General features: G+C 54.0%; 2 protein-coding genes across 4 annotated transcripts in view; both read right to left on the reverse strand.

The window, feature by feature from the left end:
- Positions 1–5,650: 5,650 nt before the first annotated feature.
- KCNJ11 (potassium inwardly rectifying channel subfamily J member 11) lies at positions 5,651–8,883 on the reverse strand. The gene has a single exon (XM_020904719.2). The coding sequence runs from the start codon at positions 7,849–7,851 to the stop codon at positions 6,685–6,687; it is 1,167 nt and encodes a 388-aa protein (XP_020760378.1). The 5' UTR covers positions 7,852–8,883; the 3' UTR covers positions 5,651–6,684.
- Positions 8,884–12,526: 3,643 nt separating this feature from the next.
- Positions 12,527–27,116, reverse strand: part of ABCC8 (ATP binding cassette subfamily C member 8) — a 78,533-nt gene continuing 63,943 nt past the window's right edge. For all 3 annotated transcript variants that reach the window (XM_070473443.1, XM_070473442.1, XM_020904732.2), the window contains 16 exons: positions 26,537–26,636; positions 26,071–26,312; positions 25,806–25,978; positions 24,661–24,730; positions 23,704–23,861; positions 21,929–22,021; positions 17,793–17,895; positions 17,134–17,247; positions 16,676–16,796; positions 16,395–16,525; positions 15,512–15,590; positions 15,207–15,315; positions 14,715–14,818; positions 13,805–13,938; positions 13,269–13,331; positions 12,527–12,758 (listed from right to left, as the gene is read on the reverse strand). In XM_070473443.1, coding sequence (XP_070329544.1) covers positions 12,621–12,758; positions 13,269–13,331; positions 13,805–13,938; positions 14,715–14,818; positions 15,207–15,315; positions 15,512–15,590; positions 16,395–16,525; positions 16,676–16,796; positions 17,134–17,247; positions 17,793–17,895; positions 21,929–22,021; positions 23,704–23,861; positions 24,661–24,730; positions 25,806–25,978; positions 26,071–26,312; positions 26,537–26,636 — 1,932 coding nt within the window. In that variant the 3' untranslated portion in view covers positions 12,527–12,620. The remainder of the gene's footprint in view (positions 12,759–13,268; positions 13,332–13,804; positions 13,939–14,714; positions 14,819–15,206; positions 15,316–15,511; positions 15,591–16,394; positions 16,526–16,675; positions 16,797–17,133; positions 17,248–17,792; positions 17,896–21,928; positions 22,022–23,703; positions 23,862–24,660; positions 24,731–25,805; positions 25,979–26,070; positions 26,313–26,536; positions 26,637–27,116) is intronic.

Below are 27,116 nucleotides of genomic sequence, written 5' to 3' on the forward strand. Positions count from 1 at the left end.
CTGACAGTAGCCCTGGGGAGACCTCAGAGGTGAACCCAGATATGTATGGGGAGCCAGAGCTACTCTTTGCAGCAAGCACTCTAGGAAAGTTCTCCCTAAGAAAAGATGTTGGAGAGGAACTCGAGAGCAGGACAGAGCTGAGAATGATACATGAGGAGAGTGGGTTCATAGAAGCTGGCTGAGTCCACCCCAGCAGAAAGACCAGAGGGCCACCTAGGTGGGCCACATGTGGGCTGTGTGGTGACTGGCTGGAGATGCCAAACCCAGAGGCATTAAGCCTGAGCAGTTTTTCAGAATGTCTTAAGTAGATCATGAACTCCTTATTGCCAAATTCAGACTTAAACTGAAGAGAGTAGGGATAACCACTAGACCATGCAGGTATGACCTAAATCAAACCCCTTGTGAATATACAGTGGAAGTGAGAAATAGATTTAAGGGACTAGATCTGGTAGACAGAGAGCCTGATGAACTATGGATGGAGGTTCATGACATTGTACAGGAGACAGGGATCAAGATCATCCCCATGGAAAAGAAATGCAAAAAGGCAAAATGGTTGTCTGAGGAGGCCTTACAAATGGCTGTGAAAAGAAGAGAAGCAAAAAAAAAAAAGGAGAAAAGGAAAGATATTCCCATCTGGATGCAGAGTTTCAAAGAATAGCCAGGAGAGATAAGAAAGCCTTCCTCAGCAATCAATGCAAAGAAATAGAGGAAAACAACAGAATGGGAAGGACTAGAGATCTCTTCCAGAAAATTAGAGATATCAAGGGAACATTTCATGCAAAAATGGGCTCAATAAAGGACAGAAATTGTATGGACCTAACAAGCAGAAGATATTAAGAAGAGGTGGCAAGAATACACAGAAGAACTGTACAAAAATGTTTGTCATGACCCAGATAATCACAATGGTGTGATCACTCACCTAGAGCCAGACATCCTGGAATGGGAAGTCAAGTGGACCTTAGAAAGCATCACTACGAACAAAGCTAGTGGATGTGATGGAATTTCAGTTGAGCTATTTCAAATCCTGAAAGATGATGCTGTGAAAGTGCTGCACTCAATATGCCAGCAAATTTGGAAAACTCAGCAGTGGCCACAGGACTAGAAAAGGTCCATTTTCATTCCATCTCTAAGAAAGGCAATCCCAAAGAATGCTCAAACTACCACACAATTGCACTTATCTCACACGCTAGTAAAGTAATGCTCAAAATTCTCCAAGCCAGGCTTCAGCAGTACATGAACCGAGAAGTTCCAGATGTTCAAGCTGGTTTTAGAAAAGGCAGAGGAACCAGAGATCAAATTGCCAATATCCTCTGGATCATCGAAAAAGCAAGAGAGTTCCAGAAAAACATCTATTTCTGCTTTACTGACTACGCCAAAGCCTTCGACTGTGTGGATCACAATAAACTGTGAAAAATTCTGCAAGAGATGGGAATACCAGACCACCTGACCTGCCTCTTGAGAAACCTGTATGCAGGTCAGGAAGCAACAGTTAGAACTGGACATGGAACAACAGACTGGTTCCAAATAGGAAAAGGAGTACATCAAGGCTGTATATTGTCACCCTGCTTATTTAACTTACATGCAGAGTACATCATGAGAAACGCTGGGCTGGAAGAAGCACAAGCTGGAATCAAGATTGCCGGGAGAAATATCAATAACCTCAGATATGCAGATGACACCACCCTTATGGCAGAAAGTGAAGAGGAACTAAAAAGCCTCTTGATGAAAGTGAAAGAGGAGAGTGAAAACGTTGGCTTAAAGCTCAACATACAGAAAACAGATCATGGCATCTGGTCCCATCACCTCATGGGAAATAGATGGGGAGACAGTGGAAACAGTGTCAAGACTTTATTTTTGGGGCTCCAGAATCACTGCAGATGGTGACTGCAGCCATGAAATTGAAAGACGCTTGCTTCTTGGAAGGAAAGTTATGACCAACCTAGATAGCATATTAAAAAGCAGAGACATTACTTTGCCAACAAAGGTCTGTCTGGTCAAGGCTATGGTTTTTCCAGTGGTCATGTATGGATGTGAGAGTTGGACTGTGAAGGCAGCTGAGTGCCTAAAAATTGATGCTTTTGAACTGTGGTGTTGGAGAAGACTCTTGAGAGTCCCTTGGACTACAAGGAGATCCAACCAGTCCATCCTGAAGGAGATCAGTCCTGGGTGTTCATTGGAAGGACTGATGCTGAAGCTGAAACTCCAGTACTTTGGCCACCTTATGCAAAGAGTTGACTCATTGGAAAAGACCCTGATGCTGGGAGGGATTGGGGGCAGGAGGAGAAGGGGACGACAGAGGATGAGATGGCTGGATGGCATCACCGACTCAATGGGCATGAGTTTGAGTAAACTCCTGGAGTTGGTGATGGACAGGGAGGCCTGGCGTGCTGCGATTCATGGGGTCGCAAAGAGTCAGACATGACTGAGCGACTGAACTGAAGTAGGCTAGTTTCTCCAGCCTAGCAGTTCAGTTTCACTATTGGAAAAGGGTGGCTTGGCTTCCTTTCTCTGCTGAGCTCAGGACTGAGACCCAGGACACATGTCACAACACCTGGAGACACGGATGGCAGATGTGCAGCATCAGTCTGCACTGCCACCCAGCTGGCTGGAGCGGGAGGAGCCTATAAGGCAGGGACCTCAGTCCACATGAAGAAGGCAGAGGATGGAGGGTTCTTCATAGACATGAGTGGGAAAAGGTGTCAGTGAGGCCCTGCAATAGGGAAGAAGCTTTGTATTCTCCTGTTAACCAATAACAGGCTGTTGCCTGTAAGGTTGAATTATACATAATGGCCCATCCCTGGGAAGCCTGCCTTTCAGGTAATGAGTATTGAGCTAAAATACCTTTGTTGAGCTCAAAGGAAACATCCTGATGACCTATTAATGACTGCAGAAAGGAAGAAATGAACACATCTCTGGAGGATGACCAGAACCAGTAAAGTCGTTTGATTTTTACTTCCTCCCATTGCCTGAATTCTAACTCAGGCAAGATGGCTCTGAGGGGCACGAGTCCACCATCTTCCTGGGCTACTGACTTTCTAAATAAAGTTGCTGTTTCTTGCTCCAACAACTTGTCTCTTGATTTATTGGCCTCTCATGTGGCAAGCAGTATGAGCTTGGACTCAGTAGCAGTCCCTCTGGCTCCTTTGGTGTTTGGACATGATCCGGGCTGTCACTTATAGATGAGTCTGCATCAGTCTCAAATCTAGGACCTTCCTGAGTTACACTTTCCCTCTTGTTCTTGGTCTAGAGACATCTGTCTGCCGGTGGTGGTTTTTGACAACCGAGAGCAAGGTGACACCTCTAGTAAAAGGTGATGCTCAGGTCATTGGGATCGTGCAGCGGTGGGAAAGGAGAGAGCTTTGGTGTGAGACAGACTCAGGTCCAAATCGTGGGCCTATCAGTTATTAGCTGTATGATCTTAGCAAGTGACCCCCAAGTCCAATCCCATTTCCTCATCTGCAAATTGGGAGAAGAGCGCCTCCCTCAGCACTGGACCACAGTGACATGAGACATCCTTTCTGGGGGATCTGCACACAGGATGTGGACGAGCTTAGACTGCTCCATCTGTTCTCACATGACACCCTGGAGGCAGAATATCAGAAACAATTCTCACAGAATTTCCTGCTAAGCTGAGGGGAGCCTACTGGAACTCTTCTGTCTATAGTTAGACAAGTGCCTTAAAGAGATGGGTGCCCCCAGAGGATGGGAGCACTGTTAGTGGACAAGAACATCTGTGGGGTGGTCAAGGAAGGTCTGGTCCAGCTGCTCCCTCCATGCCTGGAGCTTTTCAGCTTTTCCCTGAGTTAAGCCTAAAGGCTAGGGGTCTCACAGGGTGAAAAGCCTAGGACTAGTGATTTCTGATTTTCTGGGATCAAGTAGGTCTTGTCTGTGGCCAGCAGGTGGCGCTAAGCCCTCAGTTCTGCCATTTCACTATCCCCAGCTGTTTAAGGTGTATGAAGGAGTGGAGGAAGGGTACTCTGAATGGTCCCCAGGGAAGGTGCTGCCCAGACGCTTCTCATTAATGAGTCTGGCCCCCTCTTCTGGTCTTAAGGACAGCTAAGCTGAGTCTTCAGACTAAGCATCAGGCGCTGTCCCCAGAACTCTGGACCAACTTTGAACCGCTTTCTCATCTTCCTCTAAACCAGAAACAAGTCAGCACAGCAAGAAATCAGCATTTGGGTGGGGTGGGGGGGTGTTTCTGTGGGTACAGGGATGGATGGGGGGCTGTGGGTACAGGGATGGGGCAACTTAGAGCTTGAACCAGCAGTTCCCTTGTCCTTCGGCCCTGCCTCTGGAGTAGCCTGGGACAAACTCTCACTGATCCAGCCAAAGCCCTCTGCAGGCCTCACCCTGCACCACTGACCTTGACTCGTCCTGTACATGATTCATCATTCACTCATTCAGCACTTGCTCAGTGACAGTCACAGTGCTCAATCAGCCACAGTCCCTGACCTCAAGGAGCCATGGACTTGGGAATGGGGAGACAGACCCATACACACTGGCAAAAGTGGAATGCCCACAAGCACAGAGGAAGGGACAGGACCATCACTTTCCAGAGGAATCAAGGGAGGCTTCAAGGAGGCATCATGGTGACTTGGACTTTCATAGATTTCCACAGGGAGAGATGAGGACTGGACAGTCCAGGCAAAGGGAATAACATCATCTAAAGCTCAGAGGTAGGAGGATCAATGCTGTATGCAGGGAGGGGATATTGAGGCTGCCAGGGTGGTGGGTGGTTACATAGGATCCTGGCCAGAGAACAGTAGGCTGTAATGACTAGAAGTCAGGCACAGCCTGAAATGACTGGTTATGGGTCTAGCCTTGACCAGAAGGTAATGGGGAACCACTGGAGGCACTTGACGTTGGAAAGAATGAAGTCTTTTAATAAGACCACTCTGGTGGCCACATGGCAGATGGAGTCCAGAGGGTTGAGATAGAGAAAGAAGCACAGGTTATAGGTGCTGGCACAGCCCCTGTTGTCAGGGTCTGAGCTGGATGGGGACACAATGTAGAAGGTACGTTTATGCACAGAAACTCCTCACTAGGGGACATATAATAGCACTTTCTCTTTTAGCATTCACTTGCTCAGTTGTCTCATCACATAGCTGATTCAACAGCAGTCTCAATAGTTAACATTTACTGAGCACTTACTATGGACGAGGCACTCAAGCATTTGACATATGTTCTTCATTTACTCCCAAAACAATTCTATAAGGTAGGTACTATCAGTAGCCCCACTTTATAGATGAGGCAACTGAAGCACAGACAGGTTACATTAGGTGAAGCCTGAGAACTCGAGCCAGGGTGTGAATGAAAGCACTTGTTTTGAGAGCTAATGCTCCAGTCGCCACAGTAAGGCCCGTGACGTCCCCACCTCTTTGCTTGAGCACCTTAGCCTCCTGGCAGATCCCTGGGAGTGGAGGCAGGGCTCAGGGCTGCAAGCTTTATGAGTGCCCAGTCGAGACGGTTAGAGAGGCTGGAAGGGCTGGGCTCCCAGAGGCAGAGAAGGGAAGTGTCCCTGAACGGTGGAAGAGGACCAACCCCAGGTCCCTTTTCTGGCCTCCCAGCTAGGGTCCCTGGAGCCTCTGAAATGTGGGTTGGCAGCAACCAGCCCCTGCCCTCCCTGCCCACCAGCAAGAATAGCCCAGAGTTTAGGTCACAAAGGGGTAGGCTTTATTGACAGCAAAGAAGGCAGAATTCTGGGCAAGTACACATAGCACTGCTCCAAGAGTCTGGCTTGGGGTCAAGCCGGTCACAATCAACGGCCTTTTAGCCTCAGGGACCTCACCCACCTCCACCATCCTGTGCTTTCCACCATTTCCTCTTCTAGCAATCCAAGGGCTCTCTAAGGACACCCTCTTGACAAAGTGAGTGGCAGCCCCAGGTGGGGGGCCAGGCCAAAGCACAGGCCAGGCCTGTGGTGGGCCCAGGACCCCAGTCTCTCTCAGCTTCTTTCAGTCCACAGCCTCCCAGGGTGGGGGACAGAATGGGAGCAGGCAGGTGCGGCAGCCCTGGGCCATGGAGCCCCCATTAAAAGAGCTTTGAGGTCAGCGGCAAGTGGCCCATCTCTCCTCCTCGTGCCCGAGCAGGGCTCAGAAAGCTAAGCCCCTCAGTGACGTTTCCCATCTGCTGAGCCTGCCCAGAAGTAGGGGCTCCCCATCTCCAGCCCTCCAGCTCGACTGTGCTCCCTCATCACCTGCCCTCCCTAGCAGGCCAGGCCCACCCTTTCGTCCATCACTTTTTCAGGGACCAAGTAGGGGCTGGGGCCACAGAAACACGGCAGCAGGCCTTCAATTTGGAGCCTGTTCTTCCCCAGCCACCTGCCCAGCTTGCAGCCAGTCAGTCGTAGGGGCCCAGGACTAGATGGAGACCCAACTTTAGGGCCTGACCCTTTCCACAGCTCTGTCAGTCTGGGGCAGGGGAGGGGGATGAGCCAGTCCTGAGTTGGGGCTGGGAGGAGCAGGGACAAAAATAACCCAGTGCAGGCTCCTGCTGAGGCCAGAAATAGAGTAGCGACAAGTGCCTTGTAACACCCTGGGCGAGCAGCAGGCAGGGAGGCTGAGCTGGAGGGCCCAGCCTCATACCAGGTCCTGGCCTGGCCAAGGGGCCCACACCACGTCCGCTCTACATACCATGCCACACTGGCGTGCGCACACATAACAAGAAAGCCCAAAGGAGCAGAGTTCAGGACAGGGAGTCTGGAGAGATGCTGAACTTGGGCTTGGCCTTGGCCACAGCCACACTGCGCTTGCGTAAGGGCCCGCGAGCAAGGGTCAGGACATCCAGCAGGCTGGGGTCCTCCTCAAGCTGGCGGGCTGTGCAGAGTGGTGTGGGCACTTTGATGGTGTTGCCAAACTTGGAGTAGTCCACAGAGTAGCGGCCATCCTCCTCGGTCACAATGGGTACAAAGCGTTGGCCCCACAGGATCTCGTCGGCCAGGTAGGAGGTGCGGGCCTGGGTGGTGATGCCCGTGGTTTCCACCACACCTTCCAGGATGACGATGATCTCAAGGTCCTGATGGTGGTGCAGGTCGCAGGGCGCCAGGTCATAGAGCGGGCTGTTGGCATCAATGACGTGGTAGATGATGAGCGGAGCCACCAGGAAGATGCTATTGCCACCCACACCATTCTCCATGGGGATGTCCACCTGGTGGAGGGGGACCACCTCACCCTCAGGGCTGGTGGTCTTGCGGACCACCTGCATGTGGATGGTGGCACTGATGATCATGCTCTTGCGGAGGTCGCCCACACGCAGCATGAAGCAGAGGCGGCCATGGCGAAGGGCGATGACTGCATGCTTGCTGAAGATGAGGGTCTCGGCCCGCCGGTGGGCCTGGGCCGTCTTCATGAAGATGCAGCCCAGCATGATGGCATTGATCATGAGCCCCACGATGTTCTGCACAATAAGGATCAGGATGGCCAGAGGGCACTCCTCAGTCACCATGCGGCCGCCAAAACCAATGGTCACCTGGACCTCAATGGAGAAAAGGAAGGCAGACGAAAAGGAGTGGATGCTGGTGACGCAGGGCACAGCGGCACCCTCGCCAGGGGCCAGGTCACCATGGGCAAAGGCGATGAGCCACCAGACCATGGCAAAGAGCAGCCAGCTGCACAGGAAGGACATGGTGAAGATGAGCAGCGTGTATGGCCACTTGAGATCCACCAGCGTGGTGAACACGTCCTGTAGGAAGCGGCCTTGCTCCCGGATGTTCTTGTGGGCCACGTTGCAGTTGCCGTTCTTGGATACAAAGCGGGCTTTCCGCTCACGGGCATGGTACCGGGGCTCTGCAGGGTCCTCCGCTAGTCGCGTGAGCACATACTCCTCGGGGATGATGCCTTTGCGGGACAGCATGGCTCCAGGGACCACCAGGTAGAGGCCTCCCCCATGGAGGAGGGGGACAACCCCTGACTGAGCCTTCTCCCTACTGTGGGGTTCCCGCCCTGGGAGCACCCTCAGTCTGCACTGGTCTTACTTCTGAGATGCCTCTCCAGCTAGACTCGACTCATCCTCACCTCCACCTGGCCCCTGCTTCACTTCCTTATACCAGCCTCACACCTCAGCCCACCTGCCCACTGCCTACTGAATCACCTCCACTCTGCCTGTTCGACACCTGGTGTTGGATCCCAGGTCAACTCTCCTCCAGCCGCTGGCGACCCCTAGGCGTCTTCCTAGGACCCCTTCTTCCCACCGAGCCTTCCTTCTCAACCCACCTCTCCCACCTGGGAACGTCACACCTCCGGATCTTACCGACTGACCAGACCTCACACAAAGTCCACCGTGTCTCCTGTCTGGCCCATTTCTGCCCTGGGCTCCCCTCCAAGCTCCAGTTTCACACGGTCTCCCCTCCAGGTACGCTCCCTCTTTTCCTACCCCACCCCGCGAAGCGCTCTCGCCGATTTGCGATGCCCCCTCCAGCTCTCGTCCTCTCTGTCTCCTTGGGATCCTGCGCCCTCCAGAGTCGCCCGTCCACCCGGCCCCACTCCAGATCCCCTCGCCCCGGCGCGACCCGGCGGGGCTCAACTCGGAGTGGCGGCGTCCCGGCCCCGCGCCCGCCGCACGCACGCCGGCGCCGCGCCCCCGCCCGCCGCTCCGTCCCTGCCCCGCCCGCCCGTCGCCACAGCACCTGCTCCTGCTCCTCAAGCTGCAGTCCTCGCCTCCCCGCCCCCTCCTGCCGCCCGGGCGCCCGCGGCGGATCGTTCTGTGGCCCGTCTGTCCGTCAGTCGGCCCGCGGAGACCGACCTGTACTAGGTGGGGTAGCGGATTGAGGACACCGGACGCCCGGGGCGTGGAGTGGGGCCCGGGGGCCGCCAGGGGGAGCCCGACCTATTCCTGGGCCGGAGGGCGGGCGGGCCCCGGCGCAGGCCCCGCCCCTCGCCATTCACCACCCCCGCCTGCCTTCTCCCCAGCTCGCGGTCTAGCTTGGTGACTTTGCCCAATCAGATGGACCAAAGAGCTTCCTCCCAGCCCTCACACTAGGAAATTAGGGCGGGGTGAGGGGCGTGAAGGGAGTCGCGACCCGATCTCCCTTTCTGGGGACAGATTCCCTGTTATCCTGGCTCTCCTACTCCAATTTTCCCATCCTCGGTTGTGCCAGTATCTGCCTGGGCTTTGTGGGTTCCCCGCGAAATGAGATAGAGGAACTGTGTCACCAACCTGGCGACTGGGGCGGGGGGCAGATTAGGCGGTGGGGCAGATTAGGTGGCCGGAGGACTTCTCAACAGACCGCTTCTTCTCCTTGGCGAGGCTTTTTAGTATTTTCTGAGTCACGGATTCTTTGGGAATCTGATAAAAGCTGCGGACTTCCTCCCCGGAAAAAAGTACCTTAGTAGGTGTAAAAACACAGTTTAACACCCACTACAGGGAATGCTGGATGCTTAAGCCCAGAAGCCTGGGTGGTTGCATCTTCTTCGGTTATGACCCATCCTTTTAAAACCACCCCTGCAATTTAAAGAGGGTTTGAGCTACCGGCGCCCTCCCAGGATGGCTCAGCAGTAAAGAATCAGCCTGCCAATGCAGGAGATGCAGAAGATGCAGGTTCGATCCCTGGGTTGGGAAGACCCCCTGGAGAAGGAAATGGCAACCCACTCCAGTATCATCTGGAAAATCTCATGGACAGAGGAGCCTGGCAGGCCACAGTTATGGGGTTGTAAAGATACGGCTGAGTCCACAAGCACTTAAGCTACTGGTGCTCGCTTTACACCTCCTAGGATACATGATTTTGTCTGCCTTAGGTTATTGGAGGCACCTGGGTCTGAGGAGCTGTGTCAAAGGGCTGTTTTGGGCACTGTGTGTGTGGGGCGCAGGGAGGGCTCAAGTTTTTGGCCTTAAGAGGAATGGTGTTTCTACTGCAGGCATCTACCTCGGGTTGTTCTGTGCCTTGGGCTCCCTCTACTACTCATGGTAAGCATGATTTGGGGCTTACCAGAGATGCAGATGAAGGCAGGAGGAGAAGGGGACAACAGAGGATAAGATGGTTGGATGGCATCACTAACTTGATGGACATGAGTTTGAGCAAGCTCTGGGAGTTAGTGATGGACAGGGAAGCCTGGCAGCTGCAGTCTATGGGGTTGCAAAGAGTCAGACATGACTGAGTGACTGAACTGACCAGAGATGCAATGCTTAGGATGGGGAGGGGAAAACAGGATGAGTAGAGACGGGAGCTCAAGGAGACGGAGTTACACAGGAACCCTCTGGGGCAACTACAGCTGTTCAGCCATCAGAAAAGAAGCCTTGGAGAGCCTTCCCAGGGAGTTTGGATACTATTGCAGAAACCCTTGGTGTCCAAGGAGGATGGACTAGTTATTTTGTGTGGCTCAAAATATAGAATCGGTTAGGACAGTCAGTGGAACAGAGGCAGGCTTTGATTTCATGTATGGAAAAGAAAGTGAAAGAAAGTGTTAGTCACGCAGTCATGTCCACCTCTTTTGCTACCCCATAGACTGTAGGCCACAAGGCTTCTCTGTCCATGAGATTTTCCAGGCAAGAATACTGGAGTGGGTTGCCATTCCCTTCTCTAGGGGATCTTCCCGACACATTGCAGGCGGGTTCTTTACTGTCTCAGCCACCAGGGAATCATCATGCATGTATGGAAAAGTCAGTGCTAATAACCAGAGATGACCCTCATCTGTCATGTCATGGTTAGTGGACCATCAGGGGTGCTATAGAGAGATTTAGGTTAAGATGACCTTGGGCATCTCTGCAAGACTTCAGTGTGAGCTGTGATGGGCCCCTGTGCCTATGCTACTTTCCTTTAATCCCTTGGGGGGGCTCAGAGATATGAGGAATCCTTTTTTCCCTCCTCAGGCTCTGCTCTGCTCCTTCCCAGCGGAGGGAGTTGCTGGGCCCCCAAAGGCATCTCTGAGGCATCTCAGAGCTGGAAAGGCTAGGACTTGCCTCACAGGGTGACCCGGAGGCCTCAGCTATTCCTTGCTCTTCCCTTTGCAGGAAGGCTTGCTCCCTGCCCAGAGGGTTCAGCCTCCTGCTCTGCTCCATCCTGCACCTCCTCATACTTAACTCCCTGCAACACTGCATTTGTCACGTCTCTTTCTCACTCAGAGACCTTCTTCACTTTCCTATTGTGCATAGGCTTGTCCCAGACCTTTGGTTGGTCCTGGCATTCAAGGCTCTCTGATTTTGTTCTCCCTCCCCATCTTGGCCCTTTTTCTTTAACCCTCTACTTAGATAAAATTCCTACCCTTCCCATGATCAACTTCAATCCTGCCTCTCCCAGGCACCCCGCCAGGCCTCACAGAGCTCTTCCTTCTGAGCTCCTCTGGCTCCTAGAACAGCCAGAAGGGTCTGTGCTGGACCCATCTCCAATGACTGGTGGGTTTCCCTTACATTGTCTGACTCTGACCCCCTTGCAAAGGACAAGGCTGCAGGCCAAGACGCCTGCATCTGCACCCCGGGACTCAGTACAGAACATATAAATGATAATAAAGTGATATGGAAATGAGCATCTTCCTTTCTTGCTGGGATAGGTGTGCACTCCCATCTCATGATGCCTGTGGAGTCTGAGGACAACTGTTGCAGTCTCCCCAGTGTCTGGGCCCAGCATCTCCCAATCACTACCTGGCTGACTTGTGGTATAGGTACTGTGCTTTCCCTCTGATGGGCCACACTTCCTCAACTTCTCAATGTCCCTATGTGTGGGATGGAGTGGGGGACATGTGATTCAGGCCTCCCTCTTTTTCAGAGGGGTGGGATGTACACTGCAGGTGCTAGTAGCCACCTGTCATGGGCGAGGGACAGGAAGATGGAATCCATCAGCCCTGATGGCAAACACCTGGATCCAGCCATGCTTGAAGTAGTGTACCTCCTGACCTTCTCAGTCACATAGGATAAGAAAGTCCAGTTTTGTTTTTTTTTTAAGCCACTTTGAGTTGTGTTCTTGTCATTTGTAATTTAAATGCACTGGTCCAGAGTACCTGGGGACCCACAATTTTAACCCAAGAATTAAAGTAAGAAGGAAAAGGGACCAGACTATATGAAGATCTGCCACCTTATCTGATGAGATAATCACAAAAATACTATAACCTTGTTATGGACTGAATTACATCCCCCCCGAATTCGTATGTTGGAGCCTCCAATGTGATAGGGCTAGTGAAGAGGTAATTAGGTTAAATGAGGTCACAGGAGTGCAGCCTCATCCAATATGTCTAGATTCCTAATAAGGAGAGCGAGAGACCAGGGGTGCACAGAGGAAAGGCCATGTGCAGATGCAGCTAGAAGGAGAGAGGCCTCAGGAGAAACCAAGCCAGTAACACTTTGATCTTGGACTTCCACTCTCCAGCACTGTCAAAAGTAAATTTCTGCTGTTTAAGCCACCCGGGCTATGGTGTTTTGCTACGGCAGAACACAACCTAGCAGATGAAGACAGTCTTCATTTCACAGATGAGGAAAAGTGCTTTCGGCCACACTCACACAGCTTCCTTAGGTCTACTTGATGCTAAAGTCAGACTGGATCCATGGGACCCACGGCCTACCCCAGTCCCTGCCCACCAGACCCACGACCTCTGGCCTTCAGTAGGAAATAACCAATCTCTTTATTTACAAGGGATTTACAGTTAGAAAACCCAGGCAGGAGGGTGGGGCAGGGATGGCACTTGGGCTGTGGTAGGTCATTTGTCAGCACGGACAAAAGAGGCGAAGACACTGTCTTTCCGGCTGAGCAGCTTCTCTGGCTTGTCGAACTCAAGGATAGCGCCGCGCTTCAGGACAATCACCAGGTCTGCACTCAGGATGGTGTGCACACGGTGCTGGGTGGGGCAGGAGGGGCTGTCAGTGTGGTGCAGGCAGGACTGGGGCCACTGAGGCATCCCTCCTGCATCTTGGAGGAGGAGGCATGTGGCCAGAATGTCCTCTGTCTGTGGTGACTGCCCTTTCCCGGGGTGGGACTCCAAACCCTCCATCCGCTAATGCCACCTTCTCCCTCACCAGGTCTCAGATCTGCTCAGAAATCCCCAGCACCCACATCTCCCATTTGCTCTGGAGAAGTAACCTTAGCCTAGCTCGCAGGGCCTTGGGACAGGGGTGGACCCTGGGACCTGGAAAAAGAGGGAAGGTCTGAGGGAAGTCTGGGTGCAAACCCTCCTATACCCCAAATCCTGCAATCCAGGCTCCTTGCAAGCCTGCCAGACTGCTTGCCCTGCGCTGCCCAGGGCTCTCTCTCGACTACCAGGCACAGGTGAGCCCAGAGGCTGCCCACTGATGATAGCCTCAGGAGGTCAGCCCTCTCTCCTCCTGCACCCCATCAGTGGGCCCCTTACCGCGATGGTGACCACGGTGCGGTCTGCGAAGGCCGTCATCACCACTTTCTGGAGGATGTTTTCCTGGCAGGTGGAGCAGCAGATGTTGGCTCACCTGACCAGTGGGTGGGGTCTGGCCTGGCTTCTGGCCCAGTTCCCATGTGACCCCAAACCCAGCCCTGCCCCCTCCCTGGGGCTCTAGTCCCCACCAGACTGACCAGGTTCCCAGCATTCAGGGGTTGGGCTCTGCCTGTTGGGAGCTCAGCTGTGTGTGTGCATGTGTGCATGCATGCAGGCTGTGAGTGTGTCTGCGTGTGCTGTCTGGTGGGGGATGGGTGTGAAGTCTGTGGGTCCCTGTGCAGCTTGTGTATATGTGTGTTATAAACATGCCTTAAGACTGCTGAAATCAGGGTCCCTCATTCTCTGCCTTTTCTGCCCCAAATGACCCTTGATGTTAAGGGCAAACTGAACTTCAGGACTACTTTCTGAACTTCTCCCTAACACCCCCTGAAAACCCTCTCCAAGACCCCTGCCCCATGGGTGTGCCCAGCACCGACCGTGGCCATGTCGATGGAAGCCGTGGCTTCGTCCATGATGAAGATACTGGTCTTCCTCACGAAGGCCCGGGCCAAGCAGAACAGCTGCCTCTGACCCTGGCTGAAGTTCTCCCCGCCTTCTGTGATGATGGCATCTGAAAACACCCCCGGGGAGGGCTGAGTTAACCCTGCGTTGTGAGTTGAGTGGATGGAGTGGCTTGTGTGGGAATGTGTGTGCAGGGGCTAACGTGTAGGTGTGTGTCGTGGGTAGAGGTGTGTGCAGGGTGGCTGCACCTTACACAACACAGGAATTACAGGAGTGACAAAGAGAAGCATGTCCCCTGGAGTTAGGCGCGGCTGAGGTCCTGGGCAGTACTGGGAGGAGGCGTGAGCACAGAGTGTGTATGTCAGGCATGTGTGTGGGCCATGGTGGGGTAATTTTCTGAAGCCAGGGCTTGGCCGGCCCCCACTGCCCCGGGGGTTGCAGTAGGTACACCAAGGCTCGGCTGACCCCCCACCGCCCGGGCTGGGGACACACTCTTCTCACTAGCTTCGATGAGTAAGCTGTGCCTGCGATCCCTGAGTCGGTCCTCTCCTTCCTCAGGGTGGAACAGGGCAAGCAGGTGGATGCGGAGGGCAGGGCATGGTATCAGGGGCTTGCAAGTTCTGTGTCACAGTGACCCTTACTGTCCCCCCTGTGCCCTGCAGGAGGGGCCAGATCCTGAACTGACCAGTTGTGTGACCTGGGACAAGTCACATGACCTATCTGAACTTCTGTATGGTAAGAGGTAGAACTTAATGGTTTCTGGGGTCCTGCCAGACCCTAGACTCTAAACTCTGGGTGAAGTTAAGATGTGGGTGTAAGTCGTCCGTCCCTAGCCCTTACAGGTGTCCCTGAGTGCCCGGCCACTGCTCAGCCAGGAGTAGTTACCAAGGCCTCCTGGCAGCGCCTTCACCACCAGCTTCAATTGGGCTATCTCCAGGGCCTCCCACAGCGTGCTGTCGGAGCACTTCCGCTCTGGGTCCAGGTTAAATCTGGAGGGTGACATACAAAGCCCTTGGGGAGGGGAGCAGGATCCTGGCTCCATTCCCAGGGTATGTGCAGTGGGCAAGGCTGGAAAAGGGAGCAGTGAGGGACCCGATTGACTTGGGGCCCGGCTGGGAGGGGGCAGCAAGCTGCTGGCTGTCGGGTAGGGGAGGAAAGCATCCCAGGCATGAGGGGTGGGGGACCCCTACCTGGGCGCAGCAGGAAAGAGAAAGGCATGAGGGGGCAGCTCTAAAGAGACAGGTGCCAAGCCTTCATGCCTGAGCTGGAGCAGGGCTGCCCCTGGCCTTGCCATTCTCTCGTCTCTCTGCCCAGCGCTGAAGGAGTGGAGCTGGGCCTGGGGCTGGGGTGGGCCTGGCAGTGGGGTAGGCGACTCACCGGATGGTGCCGCTAAAGAGGACGGGGTCCTGCAGGATGATGGACAGGCGCGAGCGCAGAGTGTGCAGTGGCAGTTTGGAGATGTCGATGCCGTCGATGATGATACGCCCTGTGTGCAGACAGCGTCACGGATGGGGCACCAGGGAGCGGGGAGATGATGGCGCTGGGGACAGGGTCCACCTGGGACCTGGGTCCCAGCGAGGATGCAGGGGAAGGCAGCAATGGCTGGGCCTCCTGCGACTTCTGAGCAAACCCAGGACTGAGATCCCGTCTGGTGGCTGTGGGATGCCTGTCATACAACTCACCTTCGAACATGTCCACCATGCGGAAGAAGGCGAGAGAGAAGGAGGACTTCCCACTGCCTGTGCGGCCGCAGATGCCAATCTGGAAGGAGAAGAGCAGCCACGCTGTGGGCACTGGGGCAGCTGGGAGCCGTGAGGGCTGGCTCTGGGCCATGCGGGTGTGGGAGTGTCTCTTCAGCCAGGGCTGGTTCCGGGTTCGAGCTTGTTTCCTGCAGTGGCTCCAGAGGGGGCTCCGGCTTGCCTGGCTGCATGTGGGTGTGGCTGGTACAGGGTCTCAGGGGAGTTGGGGGCCCTGGGGGCACTCTCAGTGGGGTGTGGCAGGAGGGCACAGGGGTGGCTGAGTGTGGTGTGCAAGGCGTGCCCCCCCTTAAACTGGAGTCATCCCTTACCCCATAGCTTCCTGCCCATGGATCCCTACAGAAATGGCCATCAGGGACCAACCCAGAGACAGAGATGGCCATACAAAAGGACCGGAGAGGTAGGGACAGAAGTGTATCAAAAGGTCAGGGAGAGTAAGACGGGCAGCCACAGACAGTGATGAAGTGAGAGAGACAGGAGGAGAAGTGGAGGGGGTCAATCAAAGTCAGATCAGAGTGCCAGACGGGGGGCTCCCTCCTCAGGACAGGCCCTTGCTCTCTGCCCCAGGACTCTGCTCTGAAGTTTGGGGACCAGTGTCCTGGGAGAGCCCCTGGCCGTTTGCAGAGGGCCCTGACAAAGCGCCTCTGAGCCCGTGGAGTCTGTGTCTGTCTCCGTGGTGGGTGAGTGGGGGCAGCAGGAGGAGAAGAGGAGAGGCCCAGGGCTGGGAGACTGGGCGTCTGGATGAGTGTGAGGCCTGGAGGGTCAGAAGGTGACCCTGGGGGTGCTGTCCAGCTCTCCCTGCCCCTACCTTCTGTCCGGGGGAGATGAGGGCGTTGACGTGCTTCAGCACCGGCTTCAGGGAGCTGTCGTAACGCACACTCAGGTTCTGGATCTGGATCTTGCCCTGGTCCGGCCAGTTCTTGGGGATCAGCGATGGTGCTGGGGACCGGTGGGGGTGGGTCAGCTGCCAGGCATGGGCAACAGCTGGTATCCAGGAATGCCCCCTCACTCCAGGTTCCTCGTGCCTCATCAACCCAAACACACATCCACGCTGGGTCCTTTCCCCGGGATCCCTCCCGTGCCCCTCACCTAGCAGCCCCTCGTAGCTCTCCGCTTCGGTTTTCAGCAACCCGTGGATGCGTTTCACGGCTCCCAGCTGGAGCTCCATGTCCGCCAGGTTCCTGACCATCCAGTTGAGGTAGTTGGACACCTGTGGGGAGCGAGCCGGTCACCTGGTCCCGTCCCTGGGCCCTGGGATGGCTCTTCTTACAGCCCAGGGTGCCTTCTGCTGCCCGCTGCTGGCGGTCCAGGGGGCCCTCCATGGGGGCTGCAGTGAATGTGGATCCTCACCCAGTACCCATCTGGGGCCCAGGCCTGGGGGAAGGGGTGGGGACCTGCAGGGAGCCCTCCTGCCCACATGGTCCCTCTGGCATCAGACTTGGTGTAGCTGGGGGGAAGGCCCAGGAGTGTCTCAGTCGGGGGAGGGGTGTGCCCTCTGTTGTCTGCTGGTGTCTACCCTCTCTCCTGCCCTGCCTGTCACCACTCACCATTAGGGCATAGGTGAGGCCCAGGCCCACCAGGCCAGCAGAGAGCTCCTTGTGCAGGGAGTTGGAGATGGAGGTCACGGCCGCGATGAGGACCACACACGCACCAATGTACTCCTGTGGAGGGAGCGGGGCTGGCCTAGGCCCTCGGTGGGTGCTTTAGCCACAGCATGCCCCCCCTACCCCAACCCACCTCACTCTCTTAGGACAGAGAGCAGCTCAGCTGAGACTGAACCCCAGCCCCGCACTGCACATACACACATCCTCAGACACACAGGAGCGCGAGAAGGCTGGAGCCCCAGCACACACCGTGTGCACACAGCAGTGCTCCCCCACCCCATGCCCAACACGCATACCTCGCCAGCTGGCCCCACATGCCATATGACCCACTTCAGACACACACACTTGTCACAGCTCAACGCGCAACTGTTCTCCCTCTGGGCCCACACCTCAGACACACGAGCCTCCAGGCAGTGAGAGAGGGAGGACCCCCAGGGTTGGGAGAAGCAGGAGGGCTCGACACCCACCCCTGTGTGCGCACCTGAGTCAGCATCCATCCTTCCTTCCCGCCCTCCGGCCCCTGTTTGGCCCTTGCTCTGGCAGCACAGTGCTATCAGGGCCCCCTGTCCCGGGGCTGGTGGGGGGTGGGGGGAGGCACTTGCCATGCGGACTTCTAGCCACCTGTTGGCGGCCGTGAGGAAGAGGGAGGCGATGTTGTTGGAGTCTGTGTATTCAAGGAGCTTCTGCTGGAACCGGGCCTCGTACCTGGAGGGAGGATGAGGAGGGTGAGGGGGAATAATCTTGGTCCATGCAGTCCCTGGGACCATCCTCACCTGCAGCCCTGAAACATGCCACCTCTGCCACCTGATGTATGCCACTCCTCTCTGGAATGCCTTCCCAGCTCCCTTCTTCTTATTCATACCTGTCAAGAGCGCCACCTCCTTCAGACTCTTGTTTTCACTCCAAGACCAGTTCTCCTCTGTAGGGCTTCCCTTTTACACTACAGGGCTCCTCCACCCACCCCATTGCTTAGGCCAGAAACCTGACTCACATCCAGTCATCTGATTCACATCCAATCCCTCAGTCCTCTTCTGTCTTCCTCCAGCACTGCCCTTGCCTCTCTGCCTGCCTCTCGCCTGCTTCTTGCCCTCCACAAACTCACCTGGACCATAGCATCAGCTTCCTAACTGGTCTACCTGCCATCTCTCTACAGTCCACTCTCCACACAGCAGCCAGCATAAGCTTCCCAAAGCATGAATTGCATCCTGTCTCTCCAATGCTAGGAATATGAAAGACTTTTTAGGATAAAGAACCACCTTCTTGCCTGTGGGAAGCCCCTGCCAACTTCACCAGCCTCCTTCCATGCCACAAATCCCCTTGCTCGCTGCGTTGCAGCCACAGAAATGACAGCAAAGTAATTTATTACACTGCTTGCTTTTTTCAGTTTTGTGACAATGCCAAGTTCCTCCCCACCCAAGGCCTTTTATCATGCTGTTCCCTTTGCCTGGAATGCTTTCTCCTCTGTTCTACCCAAGGCTGATTCCTCTCAACCTTCAGGCTTTACCTTACATGACATCTCTTCAGAGTAGCCTTTCCTGGCCTACTGTTCTCCATCTCTGCAGCCTGTTTGTTTCATAATCTCTGCTCATATATTAATTTCTCTAGCTGTTTATCATCGATCTCCCTCACTAGACTGCAAACTCCATGAGGATGGAGGCCTTTGTCTGTTTTGGTCACTAATGTATCCCCAGCACTTGTGTGTGCTCAGTGGCTGAGTTGTGTCTAATTCTTCCTGACTCTATGAACTGTAGCCTTCAAGGCTCCTCTGTCTGTGGGATTCTCCAGGCAAAGATACTGGAATGGGTTGCTCTTGCCTCCTGCAGGGGATCTTTCCAACTCAGGGATCAAACCCACGTCTCTTATGTCTCCTGCATTGGCAGGCAGGTTCTTTACCACAAGCGCCACCTGGGAAACCCCATCCCCAGCACCTGGCACTGTCAATAAATATTTGTTGAATGAACAAAACTTCTCCTATCCCTCTAAGATAGATGGGATCTTTCTGTACAAGGAACTCTGGAGGCTTCTTCCCTTTTCTTGAGCCCTCATCATGTTCTCCCTTGCGTTACTCTGTATGGACCTGCCTCCTCTCTGACCAGCCTGGGCTCTTGGTGTCACTCTCCTTAGCCACCTCTTCAGACCTTGGGCCAGGCCTACAGGAGGGGGCAGCTGTGCTTGTTTGATGGTGAATAAAGGAAAACCATCTCAACATGGTCTCAGGGAAACAATGGAGGGGACTCAGAGGGACTCAAGATGGATCTTGTTGGGCATTTGCTTTTCACTCCCAGAAGGTGTTTGTCTGCTGCGATTATTTCTGGGTGAAGGGTCTGAGTCTGAACCATGTGTCTGAGGAGAGCAAAGTGAATCTCTGGGGTGTGAGAGGGTGTGATTGCCCAACCACATGATAGATGTGTGTGTGGCAGGGTGATGTGTCTTACGGGAGTGTGAAACCACATGTCTGAGGGCTTGAGTGAGTAAGTGCATGTTGAAGGTGTGTATGTGTGAGTGCTTGTGTGACTGGAGAGCCTGAAGCGTGTGTGACTGGCCTGAGGGGTGGGTGTGCATGAAGGTGCATGTGAGATGGGACCTCTGTGATAGGTGTGTGATGATGTAAGGAATGTGGAAAAAGGCCCAGATTTGGGGTCATGCAGAACCAGGCTAGAGTCTGAGTATTACTATTTACTGGCTATGTTTCAGGACTGAAACTAAGTTTTTTCATGGGGCTAGTAATAGTTCCTATGTGAACTGAAACAATCACTCAGTGTGGGACATCCTTGAAACTTTTTGGGGGAGAAAAAGTAGGACTTCCAGGGAAACCAGAGGGTCAGCCAGACCTGGGTCCCAAGCCCAGAACCAGCTCTCACTGTCTGTGTGACCTCGGGCTGGTTACTCAGCCTCATCTGCAGAATGGGCCTTCTCCTACCTATGTCACGATGCTCTTGTGAGGATTAAGTGTTATAATCCATACATGTGCCTGGCACACAGGAAGTGTACAACCAATAAATAAACTCTTGGCAGTTTGCTCTTGGCAGGGCAGGCTGCTGGGCAAAAGCCAATGAATTCAACACCTTCAGGGATGATTTTTAAAAGTCCTTCATCCAAATTTAAAAATCATCCACTGTGTCAATGCAAGGTGGAGTAGGCCTCCCAGGGAGCAGTTTCTTTAGCTGACCACAGGCTTGGTTGAGGCGAGTTGCAGGTGCTAGCATCCACGCAGATCCTGTCAAGGGGGTCTGGCCCACTTGACGAAAGTTACAATCTCTCTGCCCTAGGCCCAGCCTGAAGACCTCCAGGATACCAATTCTAAGAGGAGCATCACTAAAAGTTAGAGTAGAGGTTGGCTGGGGAGTGCTGAGGGGTCCAAAGGGTGGAAGAACTGGGGAGTTCAGACTGGAGAAGAGGACGAAGTTGGGAGGAATCCCTGGAGTCACGCCAGGCTCCAGGGAGTTTCCATGGGGAAGACAGCACAGGCTCACACAGCGGCAGGGGAGGTTCAGGGCGCAGGGCCAAGGCCAGGCAGAACTCGGCTTTGCTTTCCTCAGATGAGACCCCAAAGAGCACTTCCCGCTGGCCTCAGATCCCCAAGGAGCAAACTGGGGCTGCGGTGTGGTACCAGGAGTCTGGGCAGCTGGACTTTGGGGGTTGGAGGGAGGAGATACAAGCCTCCTCAGACCCTCCCCTTGAGCCCTAGGGTCCTGGACACAAGGCCAGTGTCGCATGGTTATTGTCATGCCCTGTGCAGCTGTGTCATCCTAAAAATAACCTAGAGTCATTCTCTCAGGCTTAGAGACCAGGGCCCCAGAATCTGGGTCAGATGTCTCTAACGTGTCTATCCAGAGGAGAGATGCTCTAATATTTCAGACAGAGACTGAGGTGGGGAGCAACAGCCCCAACCCCCACTCCCAAGGCAGCCTCAGATGCCCCTGTCAAGATGAACATCACAACTCAGAGTGTCAAGAGGATGGCAGGGCACTGACATTTGGGGGAAGTTTCTATAGCCTGGTGAACTCTTATCTACTCTTTGACTCCTAGCACTAATGCCACCTCTTCAGTGAAGGCTTCCATGACTGCCTCCTTTCAATGCTACCACAGCCTTTCTTTCAGAGTACTTGGCACATGGGTTTGTCCTGGCCTGCTCAAAGCCTAGACTGTAAATGCCTCCAGGGTATGGGCTCATCTGAATTATTTCTATCTTTTCACTGGCGAGGGGCTGGGTGAACACTCAGTAAATGTTTGTTGAATGAACAAGCCAGCTTCAAATCTGCACTTTGTGGAAACTTACAGAGAACCTCAATTTCCTTACCTGAGAAATGGGAATCATCAAGTTTTCCATGTCAGATTGCAGGGCAGAATGAATGAGTACTGGCATGTAAAGTATTCAGCAGTGCTAGTGTTTGGCTCACAGTAGTGTCTTGAAAGATGGCCTCAGGGTTGGCCCACACACGTGAAGGCCTTTCCAGCACAGATTTGTGAGGAATTGTCTCGGCCTTGTCTCTTTTCACATTTTACCTTAGTTCACAGAGGCCCTGGGCTTGGCTTCAGGTCTGAGAGTCTCCCCTCTGGATCATGCAGCTGGAGCCCAGTGGACCTGACCCCTCCGGTGGACCAGCCTCGGGGCCTGATGAGGGGCTGGGAGACATGTATTCTGGGCTTTCCTAAGTGGAGCCCTGAGAATCAAATCCCGTGACCTGTGACCCTGGCTCCATCCCCTCCCCCCTACCCTCCAGGGTGAATCTGGTACCTGAAAGCCCGGATGGTGGTGAGCCCTTCCACAGTTTCAGCGAAGTGTGAGAGCAGCGGGAGCTGGGTGGTGTCGTCCAGCTGCTGCAGGTCCCTGTGGGGGAAGCGGGGAGCAGAGCCGAATGGTTAAGAGGGTAGGTCGGGGCTCAGCCTGGGTCTGAATCCTAGCTCCACCCCTACTATTGTGGGGCCAAATGGCTTCACCCCTCTGGGCCTCAGTTTCTCCCCTGTGAAGATGGAAGCGGAGGGTAGCACCCCATCAAGAGTCATGAGGACTGGATGGGCTTGCTTATGCAGATGCTTAAGCAGAGCATACTGAAAGGTTACCGTTATCACACACATCATCCACCTCACGTCTGCATCTGTCCACTGGCTTGAACAACCTTAACAGCCAGTCAAAGGAACAAGAGGACCAAACTCCCCAATAACCACCACAGGTGATGGCATGTCACAGGCCAGGATCTAAAGAGCTCCTTGAGAGGGAAAGGCCAGTGGTTTCCATGGCAACAGAATTTGCTCCTGCTCCCCACAGCTGCACCGTGACAAGTGTATTAGTGCCCGGGAGGCCAGGATGGAATGCAGGAAGCAGCTTTCCTGGACAAACCACACCCACGGCCAGAGTGGATGCGGGGAATAGGGTGGTTTCTCCAGCAGAAGAAATGAACTTTGTAGAACAGCTTGTATAGTGTTTAAAAAGCCTCTGCAATTTTGTGAATATCAATGCACTTTGTTCTTCGTGGGTACCAAGGGATTCCGGATCAACCAGGCAAAAAGCCATTTATACAGATCTTGATCCTTGTGGGCAAGGTAATTGTAGCCGAAATGTATCTAAATTTAATTATTATTATTATACCCAATCAGTATTTTGACTCATTTCTAACAAAATCTGTGTACTTGGGAGACATCCTTAACCTTTCTGACCACAACCCCAGTAACAAACACATTTTATATTACAAATCAGTATACACACATGCACACCACCCCCCACACACACCCATACACAGCCAAAACAAAGGTTTCATCAAGCAAAGCTTACTGTTACTATAGGCAAATCAGTCTGATATTTTCTATATATGTATTCTATTTCATTGAAAAACTGGTTGTGATCTATGATACTGATATCATGACCCACTGATAGGTTGTGGTTGGCAGTTTCAGAAACACCGGCCTAGAGGCTCTTAAAAACTGGTCCTACAAATCTTTGGATCTGTGAGCTTAATAGAATCACTCCCAGAAAGAACTTCTTAGAAAATGTTCTTAGAACATTTTGAGTAGGAAAGAGCCATGCATGGTTCCGTGGCCAATGAAGGCGAGTGTGATCAATGAGAAAGGCTGTGAGAGGCTCCCTCAAATCAAGGATTTTTCTAGCCTTGCTCTGGACCCACGTGAGTTGGGAGGTCTGGTTGCCATCAGACCCATCACATCAGGTGCCCTCTGATTTTATGCATCAGCAATCAGCCTGGACACTAGAGTCATACAATCCTTCTGGGCAGCATTTTGGCAAAATGAATGAAGGGCATAGTCGCATGTATACGCCCTGACCTAGCAACCCCATTCCTGAGCGTATCACCCCATGAAATAGTTCAGACAGTAACTGCAGTGTGTGTGTGCTGCCAGATGCTTATATTTGGATAGTGGAATATGAATATTTCTATTTTCATTTCGGGGAAGGGGAGATGACTCTACCACTTCTGCGATGATTCTGATAACAGACCTGAAGTGCCTGTTGCAAAGCAGCTCCTATCCCTCACCCCCACTGGCAGGCGCTGCCATCACCTGGATGCCACCCGGAAGTACTTCTGGATGAAGTAGCACACGACAGCCAGGGGCAGAAGGGCCACAAGGAACACCGGTGTGACGTAGGAGATGACGGCCAGGGCTGAGACACAGAGCAGGGTGGAGCGGCTCAGACACTCCAGCGTGGACGGGATGTGCTGCGGGAAGGGAGGGTGAGAAAGGGAGGTGAGTTTTTTTCCAAAGCTTAAAAAAAAATTTTATGTATGACTGCATTGAGTCTTAGTTGTGGCATGTGGGATCTTGGTTGTGGTATGTGGGAGCAGCCTGCGGGTTCCAGAGCTCTTGGGCTCTGTAGTTTGTGGCTTGCAGGCTCTCTAGCTGAAGCCCTCTGGGCTTAGCCGTTGTGGCATGCGGGCTTAGTTGCCCCATGACATGTGGGATCTTAGTTCTCCCTCCAGGAATGGAACCCTCATCCACTGCACTGGAAGGTGCATTCTTCCACTGGACCAGCAGGGAAGTTCTGGGAGGTGAGATTTGGTATTGGGTCATCTTCAGCGTGTTACCTGCTGCCAGGCTTTGCTCTTTCTTTACTACTGATCCATGTCTTGTCCCTGCAGCTACACTGTAGACCCCCTGAGACCAGGCATTAGGACTTTGCTTTTTCACCATTTAGAATGATGAAGAACAAGAACATAGGCAGACTCAAAATGCTTGTTTTCCACAAACTCAGTCACCTTGGTGCAGAGTATGCTGGAACCTTCTTGTGAGCTAGAGTGGGCTTGGCCAGAAGCCAAAGGGATGTGGTTTCTTTCATCCTCATTAAGAGAGTCTCCCAGGGGAGGCCCCAGGTCCTGAGGCAGCATTAAAATCAGATGGAGCCCACTAGACTCCTAGCCCAAGGCTCTGATCAGCTGATCTGGGGAAGCCAGCGTCAGACAGGAGAAGCTCCTGGGGACCTGGCTTCTCTTTGGACTGGGGACATACATCACCGCGTACCTGGTCGATGGTGTTACAATCAGATGAAAATCTGTTCAGGATGCTTCCAAGGGGCGTGGTCTCAAAAAACCTAAGAGGCGATCAGAGGACAGTTACTTATCCGTGTATTGATTTCCTTCCTGTTTACTGAAGGAGGGTAGTAATTTTTTTTGTTTCCACGTCTCTGGAGACATCCGCAGGTCTGCCTTCCCAGGGCAGTTGCCTTGGTAGGTCTGTACAATCTGGCCTGTGTCCCTGAGAATTCCCGCGGCTGCCCAAAGGGGTGCTGGCCCCTTCCCAGCCTCTCTGACCCTCCAGCCCATGTGTGACCACTGCCACCATTCTCTGCTTCTCACTGGGGCTGCCTCACTCAGCAGCTGTCCTCCTGGGGACATAGAGTTCTCTCCAGAGAGACGACTCTCCTGGGGGTGGGGATGGGGCCCTGGGGACAGCCTGTCAGCTGGCTGACCCTGCGAGGCCATTCCAGCTGTCAGCGCTCTGGCTGTGACCCGGAATCAGCCCAACCTCAGAGAATTTCAGAACCACAGATCTGGGACAAATAGAGGATAAGCAAACTTGGAGGCCATGTCTGTGGGCCACAGAGCGATTATGAGGCTGAAGAGAGGAGAGTGTGGTCGGGTGATGAGGAGGGGTCAGATAGCTTGTTTGCCTGCTGGGTTTGTAAGCTGGGTTGGCAGCCAATCGGGCTGTGACAGCTTTAAACGTCTTTCACACCAAGCAGCCTTTGGGGTTTTGATTGAGCCCATTACAGAGGATTAGAACTGTGTGTCCCTGGGGTCAGAACCTGCAGAATGGCTGAGCAAGGAAGGAGAGGCAGGGAAGGGGAGAGCTGAACTGGGGTTGGCACCTGCCCAGAAAGGGGAAACATTCATGCAGAGCCTGCAGGTCCTTTGAAGGGCTGTTGTGGCAATTAGATGAGCTAACTGTGTGACATTTCTAACACCCTGTGTAGCTGAGCAGATGACAGTTTCCCTGTTTTCTGCACCAAGGAGGGGGCTTTTCCCACCTCATGTCCTTGAGTCACATCTAGCGACCTGCAATAGAGATCGAATGTATGGATATATCCCCATTTTACAGATGGGAGGGCTGAGGCCCAGAGAACAATGACACGCCCACAGCCAGGCACAGCCAGGGGAGAGGGCTACCTCATGGGAGCCAGGATGATCTGGTTCAGCAGGCTGCGGTGCAACCTCTTGGCCACCTTCAGCCCCGTCCATTCCACTGTGACGGATGTGACGAGGCACAGCACGATGCCCAGGCTGCAGAGCACCGCGAACACCATGGCGTGGCCGGTCTGGTTGAGGGGACACTCCTGCGCCTGGCAGAGAATGAGGCTGGCATCCTGTGGGCGGCGGCCGGAGCTCAGTCCTCCCCCTCCCCTGGCCCCGGCCCTGGGGCTGCCGGACCCACCTGGCTGAGGGAGCAGTTCCTGGCCATGGGGCTCAGGGTCAGGGCACTGTCGGTCCACTTGGCCAGCCAGTAGTCAATGGCCACCAAGACCATGTGCTTGAGCAGCTGGGAGAAGACGAGCAGCGAGAGGAGCAGGACGCCGGCCGAGGACAGGTACTTGGCACAGGCCCGCCACGGGATCTTGGCACGCTGGTGCAGCACCGATGACAGGTTGTCCTCCTCCTCGCTCTCGGCCGCGTCCTCTGCAGGTGTAAGAACCCCTGATGGATTCACTGTGCACACCCCTCTGAAGAGAACCAGGGGTTGTATCAGCCCCACTTACAGATGGGGAGACTGAGGTGCACGGGGCAGGGAGGGCATGCATCAGAGGCACACCATCTCCCCACTCCCAGAACCCCAGCCCTCAGTCTCCTCATGGTGGAGCAGACCTCAGGCCATGATCCCACTCCAGTCCCACTGTCTGTACCTTCCTCCTCTTCCTCGTCCTGCGGGAGCCCATCTCTGGAGGACATGGCTCGGGGCAGGCCCTGGGGTGGCTCTGTAGCTTTTCTCTCCATGACGGTTTCCTGAAAGATAGATGGGGCCTGGCTAATGTCCTCAGGGTGTGCAGAGGGGAAAAGGGAGGGGGGTAGGGGGGAACCGCCCCTGGTGATGACCACTGGCAGTTACCAAATTGCCTCTGCCTAAAGGATGGTCCAGATGGACACATATTTGCCTGCCAGAATTTACTCCTTCCCCTGCATCAGCGACTAGCATCCCAGTATCCCTGTGGGAGACCACCTCTCCCTTATTCTTAGTTTCTGTGATTCAGGTGGGCTAATCGTTCTCTCTGGCTCCCAGAGTGGGCATGTGACCCAGGATTGGTCAGTCTTCACATTCCACATCCCTGACCACAATGATTTGTTCAGGATGGGCCCACGACCAAACCGGACCAACAGGAGTCAGCCCTGGGACTTTTGCTGAACTATCTTAAAACAGGCGCTGTCTTTCTGGCAGAGCTGCTGACCTGGAAGAATGGAAGCCTGAGATGCTAATGGCCCTCACTG

This window comes from Odocoileus virginianus, chromosome 10, assembly GCF_023699985.2.
Source record: "Odocoileus virginianus isolate 20LAN1187 ecotype Illinois chromosome 10, Ovbor_1.2, whole genome shotgun sequence".
Taxonomy (NCBI): Eukaryota; Metazoa; Chordata; class Mammalia; order Artiodactyla; family Cervidae; genus Odocoileus; species Odocoileus virginianus.